General features: G+C 42.0%; 1 protein-coding gene across 1 annotated transcript in view; it reads left to right on the forward strand.

Moving 5' to 3' along the window:
- Positions 1-21705, forward strand: part of COL4A4 (collagen type IV alpha 4 chain) — a 126691-nt gene that overhangs the window by 75115 nt on the left and 29871 nt on the right. The window contains exons 29-34 of the mRNA XM_054982603.1: positions 8463-8624; positions 15012-15182; positions 15810-15953; positions 17091-17198; positions 17453-17628; positions 20176-20239. Coding sequence (XP_054838578.1) covers positions 8463-8624; positions 15012-15182; positions 15810-15953; positions 17091-17198; positions 17453-17628; positions 20176-20239 — 825 coding nt within the window. The remainder of the gene's footprint in view (positions 1-8462; positions 8625-15011; positions 15183-15809; positions 15954-17090; positions 17199-17452; positions 17629-20175; positions 20240-21705) is intronic.

Genomic DNA, 21705 nt, shown 5'->3' on the forward strand with positions numbered 1-21705 from the left:
ACGGCCTGACTCCTAATTTGTTAGTCGATCGTTTATACACTACAACATCCAGAAATGGTATACACGTCAGATTACCCTGGGCTGTGAAACAGATATTCTGATCAATACTGTTCATCCAATCCACAAATTCATCAACACCGACTGGCCCTTTAAGAACGCAAAAAAGGTCATCAATAAATCTTTTTAAAGTGACTATCTGTCCAAAGAAAGGATTATTGTCACCATTTAAGATGTATCTATTTTCTAAATCTGCCATGAACAAATTGGCAATTGATGGTGCGGCGGGGCAGCCCATTGCCACCCCTTTTGTTTGGTAGTAGAATTGCCGTTCAAAATGGAAATAATTCCTTTCTAAAATAATATCCAAGATGTCCAACAAAAATGAAGTGGGCGGGGTCTCAGATGTCCGAGTGTGTAAAATTTCTTCAACTACCCTTCTAGCCTCACTGTGTGGTATAGAGGTGTATAATGACTGTACATCAAAAGTCATGAGGTAGGCATCTGGTGGCACACAAAGTGTCTCTATAAAGTCAATAAAGGACGTGGTGTCTTTTATATATGTCCTCAAATTTTTCACGAAAGGTTGCAAAATACTATCCAGGCAGATCGCTAAAGGCTCCAGCACTAAGTTAGTGCCGGAGATTATTGGTCTGCCTGGCGGAGGTCGGATTTCTTTATGTATTTTAGGAAGGCAGTAAAAAACTGGCGTACGTGGATCGCTAAAGGCTCCAGCACTGAGTTAGTGCCAGAGATTATTGGTCTGCCTGGCGGAGGTCGGATTTCTTTATGTATTTTAGGAAGGCAGTAAAAAACCGGCGTACGTGGATCGGTATTTATCAAATTTTGATACAATTTTGGGGAGATCATATTCTCTCCTAAAGCCTCATCTAGGACTATTCTAATAATCCTAGTAACATCTGGTAAGGGGTCATGCTCAACAGACTTATACAAGTTTTCATCAGCTAGCTGCCTCTTTATTTCCTTCACATAATCTTGAGTGTTCAAAATGACAATTCCTCCTCCCTTGTCAGCTGGCTTTATTACTATGGACTCATCCTCGCATAATGCTTTCAAAGCTACCCTTTCATGAGTTGTCAAGTTATTCCACACCCTCCTATCCGTTGTTTCCAACTTGGTCACATCTCTAATTACCACTCTCTCAAAACTATCAATTAGACCGTCACTAACATTAGGGGTAAATGTTGAACGTTGTTTAATCCCATAATACTCGTTGGATTGAGCGTTACTATTCCCAAAATGTTTCTTCAATTTGATTAAATGAAATAATTTAAAGAGGTCTACTCTTGTTTGGAAGGAATCATATCTAGGGGCCGGGACAAAACCCAAACCCTTATTCAATAAGCCAATTTCCGTTTGCGTCAATACTCGGTTTGAGAGGTTAAAAACTAGGTTTTGTACCTCCCCCGTTTTGCTCAGTGACCCTGGTCCAAAAATTTTTTGGAAGTTTGTCTTGGCACTGTTCTACTCCGCAGGGTATGCGTTCCCTGCTCATCACCGGATGGGTCAGTGCTGGAGCCTTTAGCGATCTGCCTGGATAGTATTTTGCAACCTTTCGTGAAAAATTTGAGGACATATATAAAAGACACCACGTCCTTTATTGACTTTATAGAGACACTTTGTGTGCCACCAGATGCCTACCTCATGACTTTTGATGTACAGTCATTATACACCTCTATACCACACAGTGAGGCTAGAAGGGTAGTTGAAGAAATTTTACACACTCGGACATCTGAGACCCCGCCCACTTCATTTTTGTTGGACATCTTGGATATTATTTTAGAAAGGAATTATTTCCATTTTGAACGGCAATTCTACTACCAAACAAAAGGGGTGGCAATGGGCTGCCCCGCCGCACCATCAATTGCCAATTTGTTCATGGCAGATTTAGAAAATAGATACATCTTAAATGGTGACAATAATCCTTTCTTTGGACAGATAGTCACTTTAAAAAGATTTATTGATGACCTTTTTTGCGTTCTTAAAGGGCCAGTCGGTGTTGATGAATTTGTGGATTGGATGAACAGTATTGATCAGAATATCCATTTCACAGCCCAGGGTAATCTGACGTGTATACCATTTCTGGATGTTGTAGTGTATAAACGATCGACTAACAGATTAGGAGTCAGGCCGTATCGGAAGCCCACAGATCGGGCTGCCTACTTAAATTATGCGTCCTTCCTTCAACTTGATTTGAAACAAAACATTCCCTATGGGCAATTTCTGCGTGTGAAGCGCAATGCCTCTGATCCTAAGGATTTTGAGAGGGAGGCTGAGAGATTGAGCGGGGACTTTGTGAGGAGAGGGTATCCTAAAAGGACTATTAGACAAGCGCGAAGTCGGGCCGGATCGGTACCCAGGGAATCCCTCCTAAAATATAACAGAACGGAAGAGAATGTGGGTATCACATGGGCTTTAGAACATTCACAATATTCGGCAGGCATCGTAAACATAATTAAAAAGAACTGGCATATCCTGAGTGATGTTCCAGGGTGTGATTCACCACCCAAAATTGGCTATAGATGGAGCAAGAACTTGAAGGACTATCTAGTCCATTCAGATCATAAGGGGCGTGACCCACCGAGTAATTTACCAAAGGGACATTACGCCTGCGGCCATTGTAATGTCTGTGATTTGAGTGTATCTGTAACATCTTTTATGCACCCCAAGACGGGGCGACCATTGTACCCGACGGGGTACTCTACGTGTGCCACCACGAATGTAGTATACATCATCAGGTGTCAGTGCTCATTATATTATATAGGCAGTACTTCTAGGACGGTGAGGAAACGGGTGCAAGAGCATCTATCTAAAATAAGAACGAAGCACTTGTCGGCGCCCTTAGTAGAACACTTTTGTAAGTTTCATAGGAATGAAAGGGAATTGAAATATTCAGTGCTGGAGATTGTAAAATCCAACAAGAAAAATGACTTGTTGAGGACTGAAGCCCAATGGATATATCGGATGAATAGCTTGGTACCCAAAGGGTTAAACAATGAGATTAACTTTACAGTATTTTTATAATCCCTGCAGGGATTAGTGCCCGACCTGCAGGAAATAGGGATTTAATAGGGCCGGTTACACAGGGGCGTACCCGCATTTGAATCAAACTGACTGATTGTGACAGGACATACCAGTCCTTGGCGAATTGTGAATTGTGAGTATGATAAGAGTATATTTGGACTTAATAATTGTGAGTTGTGACTATATGATAGTGGCTATGATTTGTACTGTTACAGTGTTATTGTGGGCTGAAAGTAAAGATTGGCTATGAAGAAGAAGTAACGAAACGAGTGGAGCAGGAAGCTAGCAGACTCGTTGCCAACCTCCTGGAATCTTCCAGCCACCAGAGCCATTGAGCTTGCCAACCTCCTGGAATCTTCCAGCCACCAGAGCCATTGAGCTTGGGAAGTTATTAGTACTTCGGGCAGCAAAGTCGTGCTGCATTTTTTGTGCCACTATAACAATTGGATTCCGACTGTTATTATAGCCATTAGGCTTGAACATTGCTGTGGGGTATTACAGACTGACCCCGTTGAAAGAACAAGGGAATAATTCCATTATTAACATGAGGATATGTGGAAATGATATTTGGTACATTGTGATATAAGGGACTGTGTAAATGAATTTTTGTAACTATATGGATGAATTGTTGTAACCTTATGTGTATTGTTGATTATTTAGTGATTATTATATAAGTTTGATTTAATTATATTGGTATAGAAATTAAGTTACACCTGGTAGTGTTTTGTTGGGTTCCTTGGGTGTTCCCCTCCTTGGTTTTGATTAATATGCAGATGACACCCAGTTGTATATGATGATGGATGGATGGCCCGACTCAGCTCCAGATGTCCTGGAACGTGCTTTTGCAGCCATGACTGGTTGGTTGAAGCAGAGTCAGCTGAAACTGAACCCGACAAAGATGGAGGTCCTGTACTTGAGCCACAGAGGATTAGGTTCAGGGCTCCGGCTCCCAGCCTTCGATGGGGCACCGTTAGTGCCAGTTCCGAGGGTTAAGAGCCTGGGGGTGATCTTGGATGCCTCCCTGAAAATGGAGGCACAGGTCACAGTGGTTGTCAGGTCCTCTTTTTTCCATCTGCAGCAGACCAGGCAACTTGTCCCTTACCTGTCAACCCGTGACTTAACTACAGTGATCTGAGTAATGGTCAGCTCTAGGCTAGATTACTGTAACTCACTCTACATGGGGCTGCCCTTGAGCCTGACCCAGAGATTACAGCTGGTACAAAATGCAGCAACATGTGTTATTATGAGAGTGCCAAATAAGGCACATATAACACCGATCTTATGCGAGCTGCATTGGTTGCCAGTGGAGTACCGGATCAGATTCAAGGTTCTGGTACTGACCTATAAGGCCCTGTGCGGACTGGGACCAGCATATCTATAGGACCGTCTCTCCTCACATATTCCCCGGAGGACACTCTGATCAGGGGACAAACAGCTGTTGGTGGTCCCTGGCCCCAAGGAGGCCCACCGAGCCTCGACTAAAGCCAGGGCCTTTTTGGTCCTGGCTCCCACCTGTTGGAACGCTCTGTCTGCTGAGATCTGGGTCTGGCAGGACTTATCTGCTGGGCCTGCAAGACAGAGTTGTTCCGCCAGGCATATGGCTGAGGCTGGGCCTCCACCGGCCAGAAAAAAGGGGTGTATAAAATCACCATCCTGTTTTAAATGTGTATTAATACACTGCAGTTTTAATGATGTTTTAATGCAGATGAATTTTAATTGTATTTTAATATGTTGTTATCCACCCTGAGCCCTCTCGCGGGGAGAGCGGAATAGAAATTTGAAATAAATAAATATAAATTCTACAGTGAGCCCTGAATCCACCTTGATATTTTAAAGTTTTCACCTGTGCTTCCTGTACTTTTCAGTCCATTCTTTTTTGATGCTTTTTTGGGAAAAAATAAAGCAATATTAAAAGTTTGGTGCCATTAAAACAAAACAAAACATTGTAAGTTTCCTCACGATAGACTGAGGAAGGGCCAGTCTGCAGCCCATTGTCTAACGAAACTGACGTGTCCTCAGCCGATCAACTGACAAAACGAGGTGTTCCCCAGAAAGCCTGCAGCAGAAACAGGGCATTTTTCTAGTGCAGAATTGAAAAACAGACACCACTTCAGTTTGACTCCCTCCAAATTTAGAATTAAAGAATTCAATTAGTTCAGGGCCAGAACTAATGAATAAAACTAAATCCTCAATGGGTCAAATATGCAGAAAGCATATTCCACCATGTAGAAGCTTTGCAGATGTCCTCATTATCAGTTTCTACTTGATGAAGTTTATGATAATGGGATTTTAGTGATTTTAGGGTGACTTTCAGAGCATGGAAGTAATATTATTCCTGCTTCAAAAATTCTGTGCTGGTCTTTCTTTATGTAAATCTGCTCTCTTCAAGCCACAGATTGACGGAAGTAGTGGCATGTCTCAATGCCACTAAAGCTTTCATGAATCTGTGAAGATTTTAAGAGTGGTAGTAGATGCAAACTGCAAGGCCAAGCCAAACAGCAGTCAGCTTGTGATGTAGTTGTTTGTTTTGCCGCTGCACTGCAGATGGGAATATTAAATATCCTTTCGGGCACCAGAAAGCAGAGGAGAATATCCTGTAAATCTGTTCATTGAACAACAACAACAATAATAATCATAACAACTGTGTGCTATATACTGCTCTTCTAGACAGATGAGTGCCCACTCAGAGGTAAGCATAGTCCGTGTTATTATTATCCCCACAATACATCTGGGGAGCTGGGGCTGAGAGGAGTGACTTACTCAAGGCCACCTGCTGAGCTCATGGCAGTAGGCGGATTGAAATCATCAGAGTGCCGACTCGCAGCCCAATCACTGAACCACTAGGTTACAGTGGTTAGCCTTACCATGAAGTACTGTGAAGCAACTTCTTTGGGTAACAGCTTTCAGCAGTAATTCCATTTTCCTCCTCCTCCTCTCATTTTTGTGTATTAACTAAAGAAAATGAACACTAGTCCAGAACAGGGAGTGTCACTTTTTTCTTCCCCCCCCCCCTTTCTCTCTCTATGTGCCATCAAGCTGTTTCCAACTTACGGAGACCCTAAGAATGAATGACCTTCAAAACATCCTACAGCCTCAGGTCTTGCAAACTGGAGGTCAAGGCTTTCTTTATTGAGTCAAGCCATCTCATGTTGGGTCTTGTTTTCCTACTGCATTCAACTTTTCCTAGCGTTATTGTCTTTTCCATCTCTTGATGTGATCAAAGTTATGTTCTCAGTTCCGTCTTTTTAGTTTCTAGGGGAGAATACAGGCTTGATTTGATCTAGAATCCACTTATCTGACTTTTTGATGGTCCATGGTATCTCTCAAACTCTCTTCCAACACCCACATAACCAATGTCTCAATTTTCTTCCTGTCAGCTTTCTTCATTGTCCAACTTTCACATCCATACATAGTAATACCATACTATGAATTATCTTGATCTTGGTCTCTAGCAACACTTCCTTTCTAGTTCTTTTCTAGTTCCTTCGTGGCTGTCCTTCCAAGTCGCAGTCTCCTGCTGACTTTTTGGTTGCAGTCTCCCTGTTGGTTGATGATTGAGCCAAGGAATAGAAAATCTTAGACAATTCCAATTTCTTCATTGCCAGCCTTAGAATTTTATAATTCCTCAGTAGTCATTATTTTTGTCTTCTTGATGTTCAGCTGTAACCTTGCTTTGGCACTTTCTTCATTATCCTTCATCAGTAGTTGTTTCAAGCTATATTGTGCTAGTAGTATGGTGTCATCTGCATATCTCAAATTGTTAATGTTCCTTTCACCAGTTTTCATTCCACCTTCATCTGAATTAATCCAGCTTTCCTTCTGCATATAAATTGAACAGTTAGGGAGATAGAATAAATCCTTGTCTCATACCTTTGCCTGTTGGAAACCGTTCTGTTTCTTCATGTTTTGCCTTAACAGTAGTCTCTTGTCCAGAGTACAAGTTGCACATCAAAACAATCAGATGTTGTGACATACCCATAGTTTTTCATGTCCATACTGTCAAAAGCTTTGCTGTCATCTATGAACCACAAACTGATTTTCTTCTGAAATTGTCTGGTATGCTCCAGTAGCCAACATATATTTGCAATATGAACTCTAGCGCCTCTTCCTTTTCTGAATCAGTTTTGAACATCTGGCATTTTTTGTTCCATATAAGGTAAGAGTTGTAAAATCTTGAGCACGACTTTGCTTGCATGCAGGATTGGAGCCCAATGGCACCTTAGAGACCAACAAGATTTTCACAGTATAAGTTTTTGAGAGTCAAAGCTCCCTTCCTCAAATACTTTGCTTGCATGGGAAATTAATGCAGTAGTCCACTAGTTGCTGCAATCTTTGATGTCTGTTTTTTTGGAATTGGAATGTAAATTGAATGTTTCCATAGAAACATGTACATCATTGTTTTGCTTACCATATTTGTTGCCATATTCTTGTTACAATTTTGATGGACTGTATTTCTGTAGCATGAAATAGCACTATTGATATCCCATCTACTCCAGGTGATTTGTTTCTCCCAATTGCTTTGAGTGCAGCTTTCACTTCACTTTCTAAATCTGTAGACTCTTCATCAAAACACATAGCAAACAATGACAGAAAACATTTCCTTGTGACCAACAGTCTTTCTTGGAGTTTTACCCTTCTCCCACATGTGACAGACTGTCACCCATGACGTTTTGGCTACCCTTAATTGTGATAGATCTCCAACTGGAAATCATGAAGGCTTAAAGTCCATCTCAAAATCCTAGCATTGTTGCCTTTCATCTTGTGAATAAATGACAAGGGGCTATGATTGGTCTCCAAATAGAATTTCACCCCAGCCATGTATGGTCTCAGTTTATTCACGGCCCAAATGACAGCCAAACCGTCCTTCTTTAAAGTTGCATATGCTTGTTCTCTAGCTTGTTCTGGCGTTCTTTGAAGAAATCAGTCATCCTTTCATCTCTTTTGTATATTTTTCAGTATATAGTTTCCATCTTTTCTTTATTTTGTCCTGATCAGATAATGTATTTCTGTGTTGATTTTTTAGCCCCCCCTAGCCGTGGTTTGAACTTTTTTGCTTCTAGTAGGCAAATATTTAAGGTTGAGACAGAGATACTTGGAGCCTACAAGGTCTTCCAAAAGGAAGACTGAATGTTTATCCACAGCACTGTGTTGCATCTTACAGAGTGAAGATAAAGATGGGGGGAAGTTCTAGGCAAATAGCAGTCCCAAAGTGGATCATTGCTCTTAGCAAAAGACTGTCCAATGGAAGAAGTTGCAGTTTAAATAAGAAAGCAAGCTGGTTAGAAACTTCATTTAATGGATCAATACCAGGTTTAAGTAAGTTATGTCAATCCAAATTAAACAGTACTCCTCCCATCTTAATGAGAAAGGTTTTTCCCTTTGGGTTTTTTTTGCTCCTGAGAAATGTAATCTCTTTGCAGGACAGCCTGGCACACCAGGATTCCCAGGAGCTAAAGGACTTAGAGGAAGAAAAGGTTCTGCTGGAGCCCTCGGCTGTCCTGGCTCACCTGGGCTGACTTGTGACAAAGGCTTGCAGGGGCCACCAGGACCTCCAGGCTATTTGGGATCACCAGGACTTCCAGGTGAGCACAACACAATTATAAATGTGGGTCCATTTGAATGCCACAATTCTGAGAAAGGAAGGTTGTTCTGAGTTCTGAGTTAGAACTTGTTTTAGTGCAAGATAAAAAACATCTAATGTCATGTGGTGGTGGAGGAAAGTGCTGTCAAGTCATAGCTGGTGTATGGCAACTCCTGTAGGGGTTTTCAAGGCAAGAGACTAATAGAGGTGGTTTGCTACTGCCTGCCTCTGCAACCCTGCTCTTCATTGGAGTTCTCCAATCCAATTACTTAACCAAGGCTGACCCTGCTTAGTTTCTGAGATCACACATACATAACATAATTCTTAGTTGTAATAACTGCTGTTGTAACTTTACAAGCAAAGTTGGAAATATATTCTTACTTCTGGTTCACAATTTTCAATTTCCACCCTGGCCACGGGACGGAGGGGGTTCTGGTTGCCCTCACAGACAGTCTTCATCGGCATCTAGATAATAATAAAAATAATATTAACATTCAATTTATATACCACCCTTCAGGTCAACAATGCCCACTCAGAGTGGTTTACAAAGTATGTCATTATTATCCCCACAACAAAACACCCTGTGAGGAGGATGGGGCTGAGAGAGTTCCTAGAAGCTGTGACTGACCCAAGGTCACCCAGCTGGCTTCAAGTGGAGGAGTGGGGAATCAAACCAGGCACTCCCGTGCTCTTAACCACTACACCAAATTGGCTCAAGATTGAGGCGGGTTGGCACGGCTGGTGTTATTGGATCAGATGGCAGCATTCAACACAGTTGATTATGACCTTCTGACCCACTGCCTTGCCGATGTCAGGATATGTGGAACTGCCTTGCAATTGCTGGTCTCTTTTCTCTGCGTTTGTTTCTCTGAACCCCCTAGGCCCATGCAGTCAAAATTCCTTCCCTGTTACTTCTGCTACTGTTTGGTATAGTGGTTAAGAGCGCGGGACTCTAATCTGGAGAGCCGGGTTTGATTCCTCACTCCTCTTGAAGCCAGCTGGGTGACCTTGGGATAGTCACAGCTCTCTGGAGCTCTCTCAGCCCCACCCACCTCACAGGGTGCTTTGTTGTGGGGGTAATAATGGCATACTTTGTAAACTGCTCTGAGTGGGCATTAAGTTGTCCTGAAGGGCAGTATATAAATCGAATGTTGTTGTTGTTATTGTTGTTGTTATTATTATATCTCAATCTATATTATTATATCTCAATCTTACCATTCAACTTAGTTGATGGACTGTCTCCTTCCATATGTCCCAGTGTATCAACTACAATCCTCAGGCAAACATTTGTTGCTGTCTACCAGTTTGGGTGGCCCATGTGGCATTGACCAGAGCTTGGGCCTTTTCCATCATGGCCCCTGCTCTGTGGAATGGGCGCTCTGAGGAAGTGAGGGGAGACCCACCTTGGAGATATTCAGGAAGTGCTACAAGTCTTCTGTATTTGCCAGGGCTTTTGAAGGCACGTGAAGGGCAGGCAGCATTTAAAGGGGGTGGGGGGTGGGGGTGGAGAGATTTTATTTTGGTTTTAATTTTGAAATTTTGAAATTATTTTGTACGCCACTTGTAATATTTGGAAAGGCAGAGTATTAATGCTATAATAAATAAATAAAATAAATGTCTTTGTGATTTGTTTTTCAGTGTAGCTTAGCTTATAATAAAAGGGAAACATATACATAATATTCAATATTTCTCAGAGGAGAAGAGGATAAAAGGAGGATAGCTGATGGTTGTTCGCAGACAAGTGGCGCTTGGGGAACAGATGTCGCTGAGGTTCCCCCTGGTATGTGATGTTCCTCAAGGGACAATTCCCTCCCCAATGCTATTTAATATCTATATGTACCACCTTGCCCAGTTAGCCCATAGTTTCAGACTGGGATGCCATCAATATGCTGATGCCACCCAGTTGTATCTGTTGATGGGCGGCAGGCCGGATGCTGCCCTGGATGTTTTGGCCAGGGCTTTGGATGTTGTGACTGTGTGAATGAAGCAGAGTTGGCTGAAGCTGATCCTTGTGAAGACGTAGGTCCTGTATCTGGGTTGAGGGTTGTTGAGCTCAGGAATCCAGCTCCAAGTCTTAGATGGGGTGCCTTTGATGCCTGCATCGATGGTGAGAAGCCTGTGTGTGATTCTGGATGCCTCTTTGTTAATGGGGGCCCAAGTCTTGTTGGTTGCCAGAGCTTCAGCAGGTCAGGCAGCTTGCTCCTTATCTCTCCACCCATGACCTAGCACAGTGATCCATGCAACAGTCACCTCCAGATTGGACTACTGTAACGTACTCTACACTGGGCTACCCTTGAAACTGACCTGGAAATTGCAACTGGTCCAGAATGCAGCTGTATGTGTCTTCACGGGAACCCTGTTTAGGACGCATATTCGACCTGTATTGCACTGGCTCCCAGTTGGATTCTGGGTCAAGTTCAAAGTGTTGGTGTTAACCTTGAAGGCCCTTAACAGACTGGGACTAACATATCTTCAGGACCATCTCTCTATATATGTTTCCCATAGGGCGTTACACTCTGCAGACCAACATCTGCTGGTGGTTTCTGACGCCAAGGATGTTTACCTGGTCTGAACTATGGCCAGAGCCTTTTCAACTCTGGCTCCAGCCTGGTAGAATACAGTTCTGTTGGACCTGTAAAATGGAGATGTTCCACCAGGCCTATGAGAGTGGTTGAGGAGCTGGCGAACTATCCTGCTGGTCCCTTGCCTGTTTTGTTCTGCTCCATTGTTCCACTCCATTAAAATGAGATCTGTTATGCCCACCCAGAATGAAATGTATTGATATTTTATTGTTTTATATGATTTTAAACTGTAATTTATTGTATTTAATGTATATATATCCTCTGGAAATTGTGGTTTTATGATGTTGTGACCTTCTCTGAGCCCGCTTGCTGAGAGGGCAGGATATAAATCCCACAAATAAATAAATAAAAAATAAAATTTGTATTCGGTTCTATGAGAATATTTTTAAATGATTCATCAGTGGTATTTAATTCCTCAAAACCTTGCTAAGATCTATCATTAATGCTTTGATAAGTGCTGATTTTGTAAAAATTCCAGGGCAGATTTTTATCATTTATGGTGGAACTTTTCTTGTGCTCTAGGCTACTGAGAAAAAAAAGCAAAGGCTATAAATGTAGGCTTAAATATTAATTTACCTATATTGCACAAGATATTTTTGTTGAATGATCATTCTAATTTTGAAAAACAATTTCAAGATACTATTTTGCATTTAGTTACAGTTGCGAGACTGGTTTTTGCCAGATGTTGGAAGAAGGATGTAGCTCCAGGTATAAAAAGAGTGGATTGATAAAATTAAAGAAACTTCTATTATGATTTTCTTTTTTTACAAAGAGAAAGAACTTAACACACTTTGAAGTAACTTGGACCTCTTATATAACACATACTGAAATGAATGTATAATTTTTTTTAAAAAAAATTATATTATTACAACAAACGACAAGCAAAGATTCACATAAAGAGACAAAAACATACAAAACAAACAAACATAAACAGGAACATAGAGGGAGACATACCATTTAAACATTTTACATATTTTTTTTTCTTATTACATAATGAACGGATAGATTATGTAAATATGTTAGTTTAAGTCATAGTTTGTTAAATCTTTTATTTTCTATTTATAAATTTAAAAAAATGAAAGTTGGTCCATCAGGGAAGAAAACATCCAAGAGTAAAGAGTGCCCCTCCTTGCTAACACTAGGGGTGTGCACGGGGAGGAGATTTGGGTTTCCCGCTTCAGGTTTACCTGAAGTGCGGGGAGAAAATTCAGAAATACCTTAATTCCGAAGCAGCAAGCCGCTTTGGAATTAAGGTATTTTACTCGCTTCTGTATGCTCCATAAATATTCAGAGCACACTGAAGTGAGGGGGGGAAACTCCCCCACCCCCACCTCCCCACCCCGGGGCAACCCCTCCACTCCCCACCCCCCTGGGGAAACCCCTCCACCCCCACCCACTTACCAGGTGGGAGGGTCTTTGACAGCTGGGCGGCGGCAGTGGCAGCACGAGGCTGTGATGGCCTGGAGCCAGCCAGCTCGGATCCTCTGCTGCCGTGCGACCGCACCGCCGCCTGAGCCTGCGGGGTCGTGGGAAAGGCCAGAGCTGCCTCCTCCGGCCCTTCCTGCTCCTCAATTGACCACAGCGTGGCAGCACCGTGGCAGCCATTTGAGGGGCAGGAAGGGCTTTCTCCACCTCCTCCGGCGCTTCCTGCCCCTCAAATGGCCACCAGCGCACCATGGCCAATTGAGAGGCAGGAAGGGCCGGAGGAGGCGGTTCCGGCCTTCCCCACCACCCCGCAGGCTCAGGTGGCAGCGTGGCAGCAGAGGAGCCGGAGCCACCGCTGCCACCAACAAGGTAGGTGGGGTGGGGGGATGGGGGTGGAGGTGGGGTGGGATGATGTTTAAAGGAACCCACCTCTGCTTGCAAGCAGCGGTGAGGCCCTTTAAACTCAGCCCCGAAGCTTTCCGAAGCATTCCAAATGCTTTGGAAAGCTTTGATTAGGGATTTCCAAATCGGGGCCAGAATGCCCTGTAATCTTTACGGATTGGGTTTGATTCAGGTAATTTACCCGAATCGGAAACCCAAAGAGCACACCCCTAGCTAACACTAGAGAAAGAAAAAAATGGCCCTTTGCCTTGAATTTTCATTCTCAGTGTTATTGGTTTGGAGCAGCCCACCCACCCTACTGATAACAGATGTTCAGTTGTTTATGGGAAGCAAATGGAGAACTTTTTTCTTATATTAGTACTAATGCTGACGCACAGGAAACCAGTTATGTTGGCTATGTTTGAACAGCTAATTACAACAGGTTAGTTGGTGAGTCTGGTGGCATGTACCCTGTTTTCTTGCTTTCTCTTTCATGTTGATGTTCTTCATATGTCCTGAAATTTGTCATTGCTGAGAATTGGTGATGTTCAATTAATTTTCAGTTCAGGTTACAGAGCAGAGGGGTGCTTTTTGCAGACTCTAGACTTAGTCTTGGGAATTACCTTCCCCTTGGTAGTAAAAGATCATGCAACCCTGCCTGTTACCAAAAGAAGGTGATTCTCAAGACTGTCCCACTCTAGAAACACTGAGAACAAAAATGTGCAGTAAGTGAATTCCATTCCCCATTTATCTGCGTCAATGAAATTCCATTCCCCATTTATCTATGTTGATAAAAATAATGATGAATATTTGTTGCTCTGCAAACCCCTAAAGAAATACATATGTAAAAGAGGTTGAAATTTTCAAAAGATTTTTGTGAAGAGTGGGAAAATTGACAGTAGAAAGCTTCCCAGACATTTTTGTCACAGTTGTTCTAAGTCAGTAGTTTCAGGCCCGGAGTTTTTTAGTATCCGATGGAGTATTTGAGGATGGTACAAAAGTATTGCGGGTGGGGGGGAGGGGGTGGATCTCACAATGATGGTTTTGTCTGGGAACAACCATCAGCTATCCTCCTTTTATCCTCTTCTCCTCTGAGAAATATTGAATATTATGTATATGTTTCCCTTTTATTATAAGCTAAACTACACTGAAAAACAAATCACAAAGACATTTATTTTATTTATTTATTACAGCATTAATACTCTGCCTTTCCAAATATTACAAGTGGCGTACAAAATAATTTCAAAATTTCAAAATTAAAACCAAAATAAAATCTCTCCACCCCCACCCCCACCCCCTTTAAATGCTGCCTGCCCTTCACGTGCCTTCAAAAGCCCTGGCAAGTACAGAAGACTTGTAGCACTTCCTGAATATCTCCAAGGTGGGTCTCCCCTCACTTCCTCAGAGCGCCCATTCCACAGAGCAGGGGCCATGATGGAAAAGGCCCAAGCTCTGGTCAATGCCACATGGGCCACCCAAACTGGTAGACAGCAACAAATGTTTGCCTGAGGATTGTAGTTGATACACTGGGACATACGGAAGGAGACAGTCCATCAACTAAGTTGAATGGTAAGATTGAGATATAATAATATAGATTGAGATATAATAATAATAACAACAATAACAACAACAACATTCGATTTATATACTGCCCTTCAGGACAACTTAATGCCCACTCAGAGCGGTTTACAAAGTATGCCATTATTACCCCCACAACAAAGCACCCTGTGAGGTGGGTGGGGCTGAGAGAGCTCCAGAGAGCTGTGACTATCCCAAGGTCACCCAGCTGGCTTCAAGAGAAGGAGTAAGGAATCAAACCCGGCTCTCCAGATTAGAGTCCCGCGCTCTTAACCACTATACCGAACAGTAGCAGAAGTAACAGGGAAGGAATTTTGACTGCATGGGTTTAGGGGGTTCAGAGAAACAAATTAGTTGGCATAGATTTCTGGAAGATTTGTGTTCCGTTGCTGAAGGAAGTATTAATGAAAATATTTTCTCAGGTTTAAAAGGCTACAAAGGCTCACAAGGAGATATGGGACCACCCGGCCCAGCTGGAATGAAAGGCACCCCAGGAGTTCCTGGAATACCAGGGCCACCTGGCCTTCCAGGCTTAAGAGGAAATATAGGCCTTCCAGGGGATGATGAATTGCAGGGCCTCCCAGGCCAAAAAGGTACGTAAGCTCACAACTAAACTATCTGTATTTCAGAGTAACTCCTTTGTTCATCACACACACTGTAGTTGTAATCAATGACTCTCATTTCTGTGGCTTTTAAAAGCCAGAAGGTAGGGAAGTTCAGCTCTGGTCTTGGGCCAGAGTCCAGAGATAATAACACACTGAAAGGGACATGGACAGGAGCATTAAGAGTTCATTCATATGTCACAATATGCCAGTGTGTAAATGGGAGTTTGATTAGACTCTGATAACATTTTAATGTAGTCTGTCCAATTAATTCTGGATTGTTGATTGGTTTGGGCAGCACAATCCTAAGTCCTGAGTCAGCGCCCCTGCCCACATAGCATCATAAAAGCAGTGTTGAAAAACAACAAACTGCCTGTCTGACTGCTTGGTGCCTGATGATGACAGTAGCGCCCCCTCCAACTCCCCGTCGGGATGTCTTTTCACACATCCCCGTAAATGTTTCCTGGCTCAGGGCTGGAATGGATGGGGTGGGCTTTGCTGCCAGAAGGAGCAGATGTCAAGTGGTGCCTCGGGGCCCCATCCAGCTTCCCTGCCCCCTTCCCGTCCTCAATATACAGTGTTATTTAATTTCACTTTTATCTAAATATTTCTGTTAAGGGAGCAAAGGACCCCAAGGTATGCAAGGTTTCCCAGGACTTCCGGGAAATCAAGGAGAGAAGGGAGTTCCCGGTGTAAAAGGTGAACCAGGACAAACAGGCCCACATGGCCCTCCTGGGGAATGTGGATTTATGGGCTCCAAAGGTATGTAGCTGCAAATAAGTGTTTCTGCTGCTCAGTGGGCTTTCTCCTAGGCAGACATTATTAGGTGTTTTACCAAGTCAGGAAAGAATTTCCAATATGTTAATAATTTGTGTAGTAACCTTTACTTAGTGTGTTGAGGAGATTTATATTCCCATATCTCTCCTGAAAGAACTCATCTGCTAATCCAACACATGCACATAGGTCTTTTTAATGCATCTGTGTATTATAAGTAATGAGCTATCTTGAGTTATAACAGAAGCATAGGATATACACTAAAGAAATTAATAAAAAGTAAAGTCCACCCATCCACATTAACATTTTGGTCATATCCTTGGCATTGTAATAGTCTTGAGAAAGTAAATGGTAGTTCATGCGTAAGTACAAGAGGCATGCCATCAGCTCTTTTGGCTGTCCCGTCTTATTCTTCTCCCATATTCTAATGTATGTTGTATGTTGGTGCTAGACAAGCCATATATTTCTTCTTCCAGCGTGTCTGTACAGAGACCAGTTTCTTCTGCTCATTGCCTAAATAGCAGCATTTAAGGCATCCAGTAAGTGGGTCCTGCACTTTCTTTCCTCTTCCCTTTCTCCCTTCTGCTCTCTCAAACACAGATGTGAGGAAAGGGGCCTTCAGTGCCTGTCTTCCTATCAAAATCTAAAAGAGTCCAGTAGCACCTTTAAGACTAACCAATTTTATTGTAGCATAAGCTTTCGAGAATCAAGTTCTCTTCGTCAGATGCATGATACAGAGACCCAGTCTCTGTATCATGCATCTGACGAAGAGAACTTGATTCTCGAAAGCTTATGCTACAATAAAATTGGTTAGTCTTAAAGGTGCTACTGGACTCTTTTTGATTTTGCTACCACAGACTAACACGGCTAACTCCTCTGCTGTCTTCCTATCAGCGTCTACAAGGCCTCTCAAGCAGTTGGTCAGAGTGCACACTGAACCAACAAAGCAAAAATAAGGGGAAGCAGTTCCCTCTCCTTAAGCTCTAAATAACTAAATATTTTACCAAAATATATTTGGTATCTATCAAGAGGTGCAAGAGAGACCAGGATCTGGATCCCAACAGAGAGATTTAAGCTGCCATTTCTTGACAAACTATTATTTGTACACATTCACTGTATTCTAAGGTGAAAGAGGACTTCCAGGTGAAGATGGCTGTATCATTATATTGGCTGAGAAAGGACAAAACGGAGAGCCAGGTCTTCCTGGTGAAGAAGGTTTACTTGGGATACAGGGTAAGTAATCATCATATCTTCTTAGCCACATGGGGTAAAAATTTATTCCAAATTCTAACTAGCTTCTTCCAGGTATATACTCATAACTCCACAGTTAAGCTGTGATTTTGCAACTATAAAATGTATTAGATAAGAATTGTACAAACTGTACTAGATAATGAATCCTTTCAAATTCAGATCTTGTAGTTTAATTTTTTTTTGCAATGAGTTGTTTATAAAATGTAATTTATAACAAATGCTTGAAATAATTCCAGGTGACAAAGGCAGCCCTGGATTTAAAGGCAGCCCAGGACTGCCAGGCAGAAGTGCACTTCTGCAGAAAGGTGAACCTGGTGATGATGGGGAGATTGGTTTCCAAGGGCTGCCAGGCCCACCTGGGGTTCCAGGATTGAGAGGAATCACTGGTTTTCAAGGACAGCAGGGGGAGCAGGTATGCTGAAAAATACAGACTGATGGTTTATTTATTTTTATTCATATTCAAGTATGTGATGCAGTCATTCTGGGAAGCACAATAGTTAACTTACTGGCAGGGACTCCTCTCATCAACTGGAGTCCAGAGTTTGGGGCATGACATCTTAAAAATTAATTCTTAATAAATAACACACAGATCTTCTAATTTTTTACCATTTTCACAACTATTGTGTGGCTTGCCGTATTAAATATGTTTCTTTCATGTGCTCTACATTCAGTTTTTATTTACTGCCGTTTTTATTTACTTTGGACCCAAAGCGGCTCACATTGTTCTCTTCTCCTTCATTTTGTCTGCACAACAACTCTATGAGGTAATTAGGTTGAGAGTGTGTGACTGGCCCAAGTCACCCAACAAGCTTCTGTGGCGGAGTGAGGGTTCAAATTTGGGTTTCCCAGACCCTAGTTTGACATTTTAGCCGCTACACAACCCTGGAAGCTTAGCTTCTTTATGTAATAACTGAACAATAAATGAACACAATACAGCAAATACACAAACCATCAATAAATGTTGAATGTCTTTTCAAGCTATGCATGTGGTATACCATGCCATGTAAGTTTGCTGGGGTCATACATTTAAGCAGATGACCTGAGACAATGCCAGCACAATGGCAGAGGTGGGGTGAGAGCCCAGAAGACTGAGACAGGACCTGTCAGAAGGAATGCTTAAAGCAGTTTCAGAATACATGAAGGGTTTTATAAGCATGTAAAGTACTGGTGGATGCCAATGAAGTATGATGTTGTAGTAACTCCTTCTTCTGTACATGCAAGCCTTTCTGGAACTTAAGAGTTGATGCAATGTCTCCTTCTCCTGTCACTGTTATGCAGTGCTTCCACAGATTAGAAGATATAAAATAAATTAGAATACATTTCAATGTTAAAAAACCCCAGATATGAAAAAGTCAGATTATTGTTATTTATACCTTTCAGTTTCAAGACCTTTTAGTTCCTCAGACTATCCAGTATTACTGTGTGTATATGATGTGCCATCAAGTCACCTCCGACCTGTGGCGACCCTATGAATGAAAGACCTCCAAAATGTCCTATCATTAACAGATTTGTTCAGATCTTGCAAACTGGAGGACGTTGCTTCTTTTATTGGGTCCAGCAATCTCATTTTAGGTCTTCCTCTTTTCCTACTGCCTTCTACTTTTCCTAGCATTATTGACTTTCCCAGAGAATCTTGTCTTCTCCTAATGTGACCAAAGTACGATAGCCTCAATTTTGTCATTTTACCTTCTAGGGAGAAGTCAGGCTTGATTTGATCTAGTATCCACTTTTCTTTTCTTTTCTTTTTTTGGCCGTCCATGGTATCCGCAAAATTCTCCTCCAGCACCACATTTCAGTTTTCTTCCTGTCAGCTTTCTATACTGTCCAACTTTCACATCCATACATTGTAATGGGAAATACCATAGCTTGTATTGTCTTGATCTTGGTAGTCATAGAGACATCTTTATCTTTAAGGAACTTCTCTAGCTCCCTCACAGCTGCTCTTCCAATTCTCAATCTCCTCCTGATTTCCTCGTTGCAGTCTCCCTGTTGGTTAATGATTGAGCCAAGGAATAGAAAATCTTAGACAATTTCAATTTCTTCATTGTCAACTTTAAAATTGTGTAACTCCTCAGTAGTCATTACTTTTGTCGTCTTGATGTTCAGATGTAATCCTGCATCGACATTTTCTCTTTTAACCTTCATCAGTAGTGAAGGTTAGAGCTAATCCAGCTTTTCTTATGATATGCTCTGCATAGAAGTTGAACAGGTAGCAAGATAATATACATCCTTGTCTGACACCGTTGCCAATTGTTAACCATTCTGTTCCCCCATATTCTGTCCTAACAGTAGCCTATTGTCCAGAGTACAGGTTGCACATCAAACCAATCATATGTTGTGGCACTCCCATTTTTTTTAACACTATCCATAGCTTTTCATGATCCAAACAATCAAAAGCTTTGCTGTAATTTGTAAAACACATGCTGATTTTCTTCTTAAATTCCCTGTTGCGTTCCATTAGCGATGTGATCTCTTGTGCCTCTTCCTTTCCTGAATCCAGCTTGAATATCTGACATTTCTTGTCCCATATATGGTAAGAGTCTTTGCTGTAGAATTTTGAGCATCAGTTTGTTGCATGGGAAATTAACGTGATAGTATGATAGTTGCTGCACTCTTTGGCATCCTCCTTTTTTGGAATTGGAATGTAAACTGAGCATTTCCAGTCTGTGGGCCATTGCTTTGTTTTCCATATTTGTTGACAGATTCTTGTTAAGATTTTGATGGACTCTATTTCTGTAGCTTTAATACAGTATTACTACTGGATTAATACTGTAATCTAGTAATCTAGTATTAATACTGGATTACTAGACTAATACTGGATTACTAATACTGGATTACTAGACTAATGCAATATACATTTTTTTTCACAAGGCTTGGAGACAAAAAGATGTTGTTACATGATGTAGCTATTTTAGACAATATAACTAATGCATACAATTTCTTTTAACAAAATAATCAGGGTGCACAAGGATTACCGGGTGCTCTAGGAACACCAGGACTTGATGGAGCAAAAGGACCTAAAGGTAATGATACAGTGACATAAGAATAGAATGAATACATGAAAACATAAAAATAGTCAGTTTTGGGATTTGGATACATTCACGAGGAAAGATAAATATACAAACAATAATTTCTTCTAAACAAAAAATTAGAATTCTGACTATATACCAGTGGTATGGTTGCCAACTCCAGGTTGGGAAATCCCTGAGATTTTGGAGGAGGGAGAGTCTGGGGAGGGGGGAACTCAGTGGAGTATAATGCCCTAATCTACCCTCCAAAGCAGCTGTTTTCTGTAGAACTGATCTCTGTCACCAGTTGTAATTCTGGGAGATCTCCAGGCTCCCTTAGAGTTTAGTACCCCTAACCAGTGGTATTTATCCTTTAGTCACTATTGCCCCCAAGTAAACAACATTATTGTTGAATGTCCACCATTAATTAATTAAAATATTTATCCATCATCTTTCCTGCTGACCACAGCAACTCAAGGCAGCGTACGAAAAACCTGACCCACAGGTTACAGTATAGGTATATTAACAGTACATACATATGATACACTGATAGACTGGGACATTCATGTGGGCCATGGAGCCCCATTTGCTGAATCATGAGTCCCAATAGAACTATCTGGTTTTGGAAGGACCTATTGCCAGGGCTTTTTTTCTGGGAAAAGAGGTGACGGAACTCAGTGGGTTGCCTTCGGAGAAAATGGTCACATGGCTGGTGGCCCAGCCCCCTGATCTCCAGACAGAGGGGAGTTTAGATTGCCCTCCACACTGCTCAGTGGCATGGAGGGCAATCTCAACTCCCCTCTGTCTGGAGATCAGGGAGCGGGGCCACCAGCCATGTGACCATTTTCAAGAGGTTCCGGAACTCCGTTCCACTGCGTTCCTGCTAAAAAAAGCCCTGCCTATCGCTAGTACTCATATTGAGCAAGCCATGCTTCTTGTCCCTCTTTGCATGCACACTGAGAATAGCAGCAGGATAACAAGGCAAGATACTCAATGGTTGGAGAGGATTTCTCCATAGATGTAGCTTTTGCTTGTTCCTCAATATGATATGGTATTTCCTGTCTTGGTCTAATGGCCATGGTCCAGGCCTTGACAGCAGTAAGATCATAACTCTGGCTTCCTTCCTTTCTGTTATGTAACTCTAATGGTCATCCCCTCACTTTTTAATGTTACAAGTTTGATTCATATTTGCTGTGTGCCTTTTTTAAAAAGATTTCCAGATTACTGCCATATATCTTAATGAAATCTTTGACAAGCTATACTGGAAGAGGGGCTGATACGAGAGCAGTTCCATAATAGCGTTTGATGCTTTGGAGGAACATAATGGGTTGGAGCCAACACAAATTTCCATTGATTGAAGGAGGTGTGGTTTATGCTGATTCTCCCTCCCATGGCAGCCCTCTGACTGTTCCTGACAAGCAGCATTTTTAGAGACATTTTGGGCTGCAGCTCATTTATTTATTTTTGGCAGCACAGAGTAA

This window comes from Eublepharis macularius, chromosome 6 (assembly GCF_028583425.1).
Source record: "Eublepharis macularius isolate TG4126 chromosome 6, MPM_Emac_v1.0, whole genome shotgun sequence".
NCBI lineage: Eukaryota > Metazoa > Chordata > Lepidosauria > Squamata > Eublepharidae > Eublepharis > Eublepharis macularius.